This window comes from Bombyx mori, chromosome 13 (assembly GCF_030269925.1).
Source record: "Bombyx mori chromosome 13, ASM3026992v2".
NCBI lineage: Eukaryota > Metazoa > Arthropoda > Insecta > Lepidoptera > Bombycidae > Bombyx > Bombyx mori.
The window spans coordinates 6,714,470-6,725,618 of NC_085119.1; the positions used below are offsets into that span (position 1 = coordinate 6,714,470).

At 35.4% G+C, this 11,149-nt stretch overlaps 3 protein-coding genes across 8 annotated transcripts; 2 read left to right on the forward strand and 1 right to left on the reverse strand.

The window, feature by feature from the left end:
- Window positions 1-89: 89 nt before the first annotated feature.
- LOC101738045 (NADH dehydrogenase [ubiquinone] 1 alpha subcomplex subunit 9, mitochondrial) lies at window positions 90-5,595 on the forward strand. Its single transcript, XM_004927867.4, has 7 exons — window positions 90-386; window positions 522-715; window positions 1,332-1,555; window positions 1,761-1,964; window positions 3,400-3,561; window positions 4,545-4,734; window positions 5,332-5,595. Exons 1-7 carry the CDS (start codon window positions 341-343, stop codon window positions 5,509-5,511), a joined length of 1,200 nt encoding a protein of 399 aa, XP_004927924.1. The 5' UTR covers window positions 90-340; the 3' UTR covers window positions 5,512-5,595.
- Window positions 5,596-7,068: 1,473 nt separating this feature from the next.
- Window positions 7,069-9,183, reverse strand: RpS10 (ribosomal protein S10). Of its 6 annotated transcripts, none has more exons than XM_021348999.3 (4): window positions 8,906-9,047; window positions 8,613-8,824; window positions 7,578-7,824; window positions 7,069-7,131 (listed from the first exon to the last, which is right to left on the reverse strand). In XM_021348999.3, exons 2-4 carry the CDS (start codon window positions 8,810-8,812, stop codon window positions 7,096-7,098), a joined length of 483 nt encoding a protein of 160 aa, XP_021204674.1. In that variant the 5' UTR covers window positions 8,813-8,824; window positions 8,906-9,047; the 3' UTR covers window positions 7,069-7,095. The 6 variants fall into 6 exon arrangements, with proteins under 6 accessions (XP_021204674.1, XP_021204675.1, NP_001037524.1 ...); XM_021349000.2 differs by having other exon boundaries at window positions 8,914-9,028; NM_001044059.1 differs by having other exon boundaries at window positions 9,000-9,026.
- Window positions 9,184-9,686: 503 nt separating this feature from the next.
- Window positions 9,687-11,062, forward strand: LOC101738577 (splicing factor 3A subunit 2). Its single transcript, XM_038014924.2, has 3 exons — window positions 9,687-10,126; window positions 10,201-10,464; window positions 10,658-11,062. The coding sequence occupies exons 1-3, from the start codon at window positions 9,973-9,975 to the stop codon at window positions 11,023-11,025; spliced, it is 786 nt and encodes a 261-aa protein (XP_037870852.1). The 5' UTR covers window positions 9,687-9,972; the 3' UTR covers window positions 11,026-11,062.
- Window positions 11,063-11,149: the final 87 nt, after the last annotated feature.

Here is an 11,149-nt window from a genome sequence, read left to right on the forward strand (position 1 = left end):
AAATCGTTTTTGTTGAACAATGCCAAAAATATCAATAACAGTATACTATAATGCGTTCCCTTTAAGCAGTAACCAGTATAGCTAGCTCTAAAGAAACGGCTTCGCACTTTACTAAATTGACGTCACACGTTGCAGTGCTCATAGTGCAAATCGGAACATAGCTTTGACAGGACTGTCACTACTATCATTATTATCAAATGTCAATCTTTTGTCAAATTTTACCTTCGAAATATTCTGTAATATTGTATACACATTACACACTCGCATTGAGTTTGTCCATTTTAAATGGGAGTATTATCAACTGTATAAATAAGAGCTATCACAATATTTAAGCCATAAAATGGCTGCGATAGCACTAAAAACTCAAGCTACTAGCAAATTACTTCGTGAGTACAGAATGTATTGTTCAATAATCTGACACGATATTTTAGTCTTACATAATGACATTCAGCTGTTTATGTACAGATAAAAAATGTATAATAAATAATATGAAATTGCGTAAATTTCACATAAAATTTCAGATTTGAATGGGTCTATGAGTGTTGTGTACATCAAAGCCGCTAACTACAGTTCGGATCGTAAACCCAACCTTGCAGCATATAAGCGAGGTACTGGTGGCCGCAGTAGCTTTAACGGCATCGTAGCCACAGTTTTCGGTTGCACCGGATTTGTCGGACGCTATGTGTGCAACAAATTGGGAAAAATTGGTACCCAGGTAAGAACAAATACTTTTGAATCTGAGTCTTCTGCCTATCAAAAACACCAGTACAGCATGCAAATATAAAGAGAATGCGATGTTCTTAAACAAAAATAAATTGTAAATTAAACATGTCTAAAGATGTCTAAAGGCTCATGTTACCCCTACGAAATACCATATATGAAAGTATTCATAGAACCAACCATAAGGATACTCATCTTAATATTTTAATCCATTAATAAATAATCCTTATCTAATGGCCTCAAGTTCGAAATTTCTCCTGCATAATGGGTGCAAGGTGGATAAAGGATTCAAGTGTGATGATTAGGGGTCCCATAATCTCTTCAAACCTCGTGAGATATGAGCTCATTTAACAACCTATCTAATCAAAAAAAGAAGATTATTGCCCCTACATTTACTACTCTTAAATATGGATATGGACATAAATAAATATTTTCGCCTTTATGCTATAATTTTTCTGTTCATGTTTTATGCAATAATTCTTTTTTTAAATATCCATTTTTTTGTTATGAGTGATGTCATGATCACGATCAAAATCTCTACCGGATTAAACATTTTTTGATAAATATATTAAGTGACAAGATTTTTACATTAACCTGAATATCTATTGCAGTTAATTTTACCATACAGAGGCGATTTCTATGATGCCCAAAGGTTGAAAGTGTGCGGAGATTTAGGCCAGGTCCTGTTTACTCCTTACCATCTCCTTGATGAGGAGTCTATTGCAAAAGCGGTCCGATACTCTAATGTTGTCATCAATCTAGTTGGACGAGATTATGAAACTAAGAATTTCAAATACAATGATGTTCACGTTGATGGTGTAAGAAGAATTGCCAGGTTTGTTTTGTTATCAAAAGATCAAAGAAATATAAAACTAAAATAAAGTTGAACTGTTAATAATAATAATAAAATATTAAATTATAAATATGTTCAATTATTTTGCTTTTAAACGGATTTGAAATAAAATGCATCAGCCATGTGTACTCAAAATTATAGTTTAGTCATGAAATACGATATTATAATGGATAAATATTTACAACAGAATCTGCAGAGAAGAAGGAGTTGAGAGATTCATTCATCTGTCTTATTTAAATGCTGAAGAACATCCGAAACCTCTTGTCCTGAAGAAACCGTCTGCTTGGAAAATAAGCAAGTATTTGGGAGAGTGTGCAGTCAGAGAGGAATACCCAACTGCCACTATTATCCGAGCATCAGACATCTATGGTTCCGAAGACAGATTTTTGAGGTTAGAATCGAATCACCTAATAATATAGGTCTGTTGCTTTATCTCAAAATATTCTGTCTTTGATTGAGTAAAATTCTTGGTAAAATTAAAGAATAAGCTACAAAAGTCAGACAGCACAATTGTGAAAATGTTATATAGACAAAAAACACACCATTAAAGCTAAACGGAAGAGTGTCTGTAAAATGTATAGGCTTACCTGACACCACAACAACAATCCGTTGTCTGTCCATCTATTTTTTTTATTATTAAATGAATTAAAAAGATATATATTCGATTTTTCTAATGCGATGAGAACTGGCATAATAACAAAAAGTAATATATGATGAGCTTCCGTTTCTACTGTTCACAATGCTAAAGCGAAGCATCTTAGGTATCGAAGCGAAGCATCTTCTCTTACATCTATTAAAAGCGAGTAGGTGCTCTCAGACTTGAAATGTGGGACAGCTGTACAACAAGGGGTTACAGGAATATTGTTAGAAAATTACTCAGGTATTTTACGATTTAAATGATTAATTATATTTTTTAGAACTATAAATCAACAAGATACTTTTAACAAATGTATACACACACATACATATAAAAATAAATAAAATTCTAAGTCAGTATTAAGTTATGTTTTCAGATCATTCAGTCTCTTCTGTATGTCCAATTTTCTACCTTAAGAATAGTCCTTATTGTTGAAGTTGTAAAATTCAATGCAGCACCAATTTGAGATTGACATTCACCAGTATCTAAACTTCTAATTACTTGTATTTTAGTATCTAGTGTAATGCTTTTTCCTAGAATTCAAATCAAAGAGCTTTAAACCGAAACAGCGTTAAACGGGGTTTTATAGTAGTTAACTATGCGGCCTCGGAATTATTTCCCCTGCTCAATGTATCCTGAGCGCTATGACAAATCTTTCTTCAAACGAGTACTCAGCGATACTTCGCGGCTCTATTGTTCCTGAGGCATTGCTGACATCCATGAGCAACGGTAACCACTCACCATCAAGTGGGCTGTTTGCTCGTCTGCTTACAAGTCGTCTTTTCGCATTAAAAGTGTACAATTTCCTAAAATATTCGAAATTGAGTTAATATGCGGATCATTTGGTATCACCAGTATTTTTCTCATAAATATGTACTGTCAAAATAGCGTAGTTTAGTTTTAGTTCTTTTTTTTTTAGTTTACCCATGTTTTGACTACTATTAACAAAATTAATACATAATTTTATCCTACTTTAAAAGAAAGATAATGTAACTGGTAAAAAAAAAAAAAAGTTGCAAAAATGATTAATGTTAAAAATATCACATGTTAAAGCTTTAAAACAGTCTCCTGTAAAATTAGTAAGTTTTGAGATTATACAGTTTTAATGCGAGAAGACGAAGTGTCACCGTCATGTCGTGGATGTCGACGGGCCTACCGAACTATACCGATATACTGCAACTATTTTCAGGTCATTAGTTAATAAGATGCGATCTCACAGCAACCTGATGCCCCTCTATAAAAACGGATTAGCGACTGTGAAACAGCCTGTGTTTGTGTCGGACGTCGCTCAGGGTATCGTGAACGCCGCGCGCGACGACGACACTAAATGTGAAGTCTACCAAGCCGTTGGGTGAGTTCCATCTTAAATATTAAACGCAGAATACAAATAGTTTACAATTACAGCAGTCTTGTTTTCTGGTTTGAAGGACGAGCTATACTCTATTCCAATTACGAAGTCCCTTTTGAAACTTCTTAGAACGTAACACCGGTCACTCACATGCGCACGAATACGCAAACCCGCAAGTGTAGGACGACATTTGCAAATGATTATGCAAAGTTTTCGCTGCATTAGTGGTTTTCCAAGCTGTGTCGGTTTTTTAACAGACATCAAAGCGCGCGAACCGCGAACCTCGCGTAGTCTCCCACACATTCGTGTGACCAGTTGCGCCCAGGATTGCGAAGGCAACGGACGTTTCGCTATTTTCATAGATCGTGACGTCTACTGTGTAGCGTATCTTCATCAAAAGAAATCCCATAAAAACAGCATGGCTGTTAATGATATCTGGGAAATAATTCAAAACTCTTTTTTTCTTCAATGTTCTATTGACGAATTAAAAAGGAGGAGAAATTCGTGAGACATTCGTAAACAAGTGTAGGAGGAAGCGCAAACGGGTTCGCAAATTGAGTACCGAACCCATTTGCACAGCCGCTAAGTTTGCGAATGAACGTTTGACGAATGTACGAATGTTGTACGAATGTTTGCGCGCATGTGAGTGGCCGGCATAACTCTTTACGTTTCGCATAATTTGAAATAATAATCATTTTTTGTTCATTGTCGTAAACATCATTTAAAAAAATACACAATGAATCTAAATCATTACACAATTAATTCACACACACAAGAACATAATAGTAACATCTGTCTCATGGGACTCCGTAATTGGAATAACTGTTATACTAAACAATTGAGACTAAGACCTCATGACTCAAGGTTTTTGGCGACATTCGTGCTATGATGTATTGGCTCCAATAACCACTTAACACCATGCGCGTCGTGAGTTCGTTCAAAACAAAAAAAAATACGTTACAATTAAATCCTTAATGTGTTTTCAGGCCAAAACGCTACTTACTTGCCGATTTGGTTGATTGGTTTTACAAACTAATGAGGAAGGACGAAAAATGGGGTGGATACATTCGCTACGACATGAAGTACGACCCGATACTGCCCCTGAAAGTTGCTTTGGTTAATGCCATTTCACCAGCTTATCCACTCGGAAATCTTCACTGGGAAGGAATTGAAAGGGTAATTAAAATTAACTTATCTGATACAATCAAAATATATATCTTCTATATATGATTAGAATATTTGGTTTATCCGGATGACTGTCATGTTTCAGGAAATCTATACTAATATATAAATCTACAGTGGTTTTTACGGATGTTCCGTTATAACTACTGGACTGTGCATCCGGTTGACTTGAAACTTGGTATCCATGTAGAAAGTACATGTACTTAATGGATAGGCTAATATTTATATTAGTGTTGGACTCCCTACACCAGTTGCGGGGGCGTTAATGATGAGAATTTTTGTGGGTGTGAGAAATAATGTTAATTTTAAATGCCCAGCGAAGCGGACGGGTACAGCTAGTATTTCATAGTATTACCAACGTTAGACAGGTGTCGCACGAATAATGTCTGCAAATCAATATTCTGAAAAACATTATCATTAAATGATAATGACAGCGTGGCTGTACGGCCCTATTAATAAATTTAAATTTAATTATAGATGTAACTAAAATTTTCACTCCTTTCTGTGAAACGCAGCGCATATCACACAAAATACGCTTTGAATTTTCAGACATTGTAAAAAGTCGAAATAATGTAATGGTTTGAATTACAGGAAGCTACTTCAGATAATGTGGTGATCGGCGTGCCCACCCTTGAGGATTTGGGCGTCACCTTGACGCACATGGAAGACCAGGTTCCGTGGGAACTGAAACCTTTTCGCGCCCATCAGTACTACATGGATCGGCTTGGAGAGTTCCCGAAACCAGACCCTCCACCAGTTTACTCAGCTTGAATTGTTTTTATAAATAATAGCTACCTCTTGGATAAACTTTATGGGCGTGTAGACAAAGTTTAATAAATTACGTTCATAAAATAATTATGCTTTGGATTTTATTAAGAAACTAGCGACCCGCCCTGTCTTCGCTTCGAGGACTGTAATTTATTATTGATCTTATTGAATATTCTTTTATACAAATCTGGTCCTGACAGAAACAAACATTAAAAAAAGAACGTAGGTAATAAACAAAAAATCTAATCTTTCGTCTTCTTAAATTAATGGTCCACTATATTGGCGATAATGGCTTACAAATAAACGATAGTTATATGATAAAAAATTCCATTTTACATATTATGGTATATGTAACTCAAACGGTTTTTACGACGCACTCAAAAATAGATCGCACATGGCAGTTTTTTCCTTTTTATTTGACACTTAACATTTTGGGTAATTCGCACAACATTTTTATAAATTACTAGCTGACACGTCAGACTTCGTAGTGCCTCCATTGTTAAATAAAACACCTAAGCTTTTGTATAAAATAAACTTAAAACAAACCAAAGAAATCCGTATGACGGGGGGGAAATAAAAAAACAAAATTGTTATTTTTATTTAATTCCAAGCATTTTCATATTTATCTACCTTTTAAACCTTGTCTGGACTTCCACAAATAATTCAAGACCAAAATTAGCCAAATCGGTTCAGCCGTTCTCGAGTTTTAGCGAGACTAACGAACAGCAATTTTTTTTTTTTTTCCTACCTAACCTGGTAGCCTTGAGAGGCTATTCCAGCGTAACCCTAACGTTTGTAGGTGAGCTCACGGGGCTCAAACCTGACGACGATGCTAACACGAACCCTAGCAAGAGCCGTGCTTCGCAGAATCTACCACTGGATCGGAAACGCGACCCACTGAGAAGATTCGGCGAGAAACTCAGTGGGCTGTGTCGGAGTTAATTCGCTCGTCGAGCCCTTCGTCACAAGCGACGGGTTCGACGAGGACGGTGATCGGGCAACCACTAGAATAAGCTCACGGTATATGCAAGAATCACTAATCAAATCAATGAGGCAGTTAAGTACTACTATATTGCTCACAAGGATTGAGAAGGAACTCACACTAGTTTCTTAACATGCTGAATGCTGTGGCCCACCAATGGGCCTAGTGTACTATACCATTCAGGCCAAGCCAAAATCAGGGAATTAGTAATTTTTATCAACTTCAATTCGATAATTTGCACGGAAGGTAACAATTAGCAACTTTTAGCGCCTAGTTCTTAAGACATTTTAAAATAACTAAAACTTTCTATTGGATTTGAAAACAAAGACATTTGGCTCAGTTAAAGGCCGCGCGGCTCACTTCCGTACGCGATTTGTTTTATAGCTGCAATCTGTAGCTTGTTTACGTAGGTTACGTGTGAAGTGTTTACGTAGTGATGGGTGATCCTCATGGCCCGAATGGTTCAGTAAGATAGGGCTCAGCAGACCATCAGAGTACTTTCAGATACAATCAGATATTATGAAATATATATATTTTTAAATACAAAACTTAGTTCCATCCAAAAAAACACCATTGACTTATTTTAAGTTTTTTTATTGCTTAAATTATGAAGCAGGCCTGCCACGTCCATAGCCTCCCTTCTGCAAATAGAAATATTTTCTTTGAATAATTTAGGCAATTAATATTTAAATATAATAAAACACAAAGCAACAAAACTGGTTTCAGACATGCTTTCTTCTCAACAAAACAAGCAAATTTTGTTGGTTTAACCCGATGGGACCTGTAGTTATGTGATAAACATATTTCAGGATTGTTTCAGATCATAAAATATTGTCACAGACCCTCTTAAAAAGTCTAAAACTTTTTCGAAAAGAGTACCAGGTAATCCAACATATTTAGTTAATATACATACAATACAACTAGTTCAAACACATTAATGAAGAATTACAAAAATAAATTTGTATTTTCATATTATAAGCATGTCGGATAACAGGAGTAGATTTTACTGAAGTCTACTGTATGTTTCAGGTGCTTGTAACTTTTCAATCCAGTCTACAATTATACGGCACAACAATATAGGACTTACAAATTCAAGATCAGCTGAGCCTGGACCAACATCAGCCTTTTTATCATGAGGTGCAACACCAGGGGCAGCAGGAGTACGTCTGTATGCAGATCTGTCCTCAGCAGAGCGGGCTGGGGCATCAGGACGACCAACAGGGCCACGGCGTACTGTCTCTGTACGTACTGAGCGCTTAAGTGTTGCAGGCACAATTTCAGGAGGAAGGTGCAAGAATATTCTCAAGTATTCAATACCCTCATTGGTTAGGTACCTGAAGAAAATTTTAGAAAAAATATTTATAAAAATTAAGGTTAGACAAAGAAATAGTAGATTTTATTTAGTGCCCAGATGTGTTTAGGGGTCACTAGATCCCATAAATATAAACAAGAATGCCATTTGCCTTAAGACATGAGCTCAGTCTCAACTTTATAGTGCAACAGGTGTCCCCCTCCCCTCAAACTGGAACCCAGATGAAGCCGGAATACAAAGGCGGTTTACAAAATACCCCAATACCAGTAGAGTTCAGATTGAACACTTAGAGAACACCAATATCCATTTTTCACTAAAACCTTAAGTTGCAATTTATGAAATCCAGAAGAGATGCAGTGTTGATATTACGGGTTGACACCACACAAGACACGATATGAGAATTAAATAATCCATTGAAAAGGTAAGTGATCTAAACAAAAATGTCTAAAATCAACAACATCAGATGTTTAAAGGTTGGTATTTCTCTGAAGGTAAGCAGCTTTTTTTTCAGATTCGTCATTTTGGTTGACAAAAAAAAGTTATTAGTGAAATTAATTTAATGCGCCAAACAATTCATATTATTATTAATGTGTACTCTATTGCACACCTAAACAACAGACATTGATTGACAGATATAAGTTAATCTCAATATTTAACATTCTCAACAAATTGTTAAAAGGTATAAAATATTAGTGTTTATATTAAATTAGTGTAGTTGATACAGAATTCTATGAGAATCGTATCATTACATTAAATCTATGAAAATTACGACAAATAATAGACAACACATGAAACATAATAAATATCTACCAGTAAAAGTGCCTCCAGGCAAACTGTTCTTTGACATAACCTCTGGACTTGAGTGATTGCATAGCTTTGATAACTTGGAGGTTAGGAATCTTCTCTAGTTCAGTATGCTTCGGTGCATGATAGTCTTTTTTGGCCACCATGACTCCCTCTTTAAAGAGGTACTCATAAATAGCAACACGGTTTTGTTTGGGCATCAACATCTTGAAAGCCGCCTAAAACAACAAATTATTGGGTTAAGACATACAAGTGAAAAAAACGTAGCACTTCTTGAAATATATTCATCACAAGATTACGCAATAACTTTTTTCTTCACTTATAACACTTATAATAAGTAATATGCACTGATTAATGTATTTAAGATCGATTTTATAAGAAAAACTGTACTACCTGTAGGCTAACTTAACACAGAAAAGAGCAAGGGGATTGAAGGGAAGTTTGTTGAAAGCTGTCAACTGTCAAATAGCAATCAATCGACAATCATCAACTTTGAATTCATACAGCCAAATCTTTTGTAGGGAAGACATAATATGAATATTAACTGAAATGTAAAATTGGAATGAATGGAATGAAATGACTAAAGGAAACGAAATTCAATGAGATGTTGTGTGTGTGTTTATATGAGCGCGCGCGTGCATGCATGTGTTAAAGTGAGTTTCGTCGAAATGAGGTTATTTCATTTAATTTCATTGAACACCTACAAATGTTTTACATCCATGTTGTTTTATTTCCATTAAATAGTGTCCGACTAACTTTTCATACTCGTACAAGAGACATACTTTAAGCGCTTACTACAGCAGATTTTGCTTGTAGTCAACATATCGTTTGTAGTAGCATAAAAAATGAAGAAAATTTATCAGTTACTTCATTTACTTTCATCCCAATTGATTAAAGTCTCAGATTACAGATTTCGTTTCGTTTCGATTCATGTCATGCTTCTTAATAATCAACTTCATTTCATTTCATAATATCATTTTTCATGGCCGTTTTCCATTTACCATTATTTAATGGTAGTTTTCTAATTACACAGAATAATCCGACTCAGTGACGCACAATGCCGAATTATGCGGAAGCTTAGTTGAGCATTATGCCGTATAATGCGCTCTTGTGCTGTAATTGGAAAACGGCCCATATAGAGAAAAGTTTTCATTAAAATTAAAATAAGACTTGACCTAAAGGTCTTAGTAACCAGGTCATAAAATCCCTTAAAAAAAATCAATTCATGTCATCAAATGTCATGTTAGGTTATATTAATTACAGAGCAGACTACGAATTTCAATTTAATTTAATGTCAAAGTTTAACTACTTTGTCAACTGGACAATTAATATTCTAAGCTTAAAATAAGTGTTACTTTTAATTAAAATGGATTTTCAAAATCGCCCTGGCGGTAAAACTGGTGGAGGAGGTGTAGCGTCATGGTCGGAAAGTAACAGAGACCGGCGGGAGAGATTACGACAGCTTGCACTAGAAACAATAGATTTAAACAAAGATCCATATTTTATGAAAAATCATTTAGGTGAGTAATAAACGTTAGTTATAACTTCAACATGTTAACCTCGTTCACTTCACAAACGTAAACTTCATTTTTAGGGTCCTATGAATGTAAACTTTGTTTAACCCTGCATAACAATGAGGGAAGTTATTTGGCTCACACGCAAGGGAAGAAGCATCAAGCCAATTTGGCACGTAGAGCTGCAAAGGAAGCCAAAGAAGCGCCTCAACAGCTTGCCCCGGAAAAACCTAGAATTGAACCTAAGAAATTTGTGAAGATTGGTAGACCTGGTTACAGAGTAACAAAACAGAAAGATCCTGAAACTGGACAGCAGAGCTTGCTCTTCCAAGTAGATTATCCAGGTACAGTCATTTCAATGATTATGAAAAGTGAAATTGAAATAAAAGTAGTTTAAATAGGTTTTCTTTTACAATTATTATATTTCTAATCTTTTACTCTTTAAAATTTATTTTAAGTCATTTAGATGAAATAATTCTTATTAACCATACTAAAAAGAGGAACAGATATTCAAATGCTGTGTAATATTTTTTTTAGAGATTGCAGAGGGTGTTATACCTAGACATAGATTTATGTCTGCTTATGAACAGAAGATTGAGCCTCCAGACCGCAGATGGCAGTATTTGTTATTTGCAGCAGAGCCTTATGAAACTATTGCATTTAAAGTCCCTAGCAGAGAAGTTGAAAAGCATGATTCAAAATTCTGGACTCATTGGAACAAGGACACAAAGCAGTTCTTTTTGCAGTTTGCATTTAAGATGGATCAGTTACGCATGCCTCCCCCCCATCCCAAAATGTGGGAGGGTCATAGCATGAGGTTGCCTCCACCTCCTGGAGCACCGATGTTGGGAGTACCACCGCCACCACCATTATTACCAGTGCCCCCACCACCACCCTCTATGTAATTAGTTGATATTTTTCCAATAAAGTTTTTGACATACATTTAATTTAATTTCATTAATTAACACTCTTTTCTGTTCAATTATGGTCTTTTTGTACTTTAATGTCAAGATGTTTTTAAACGAAAAT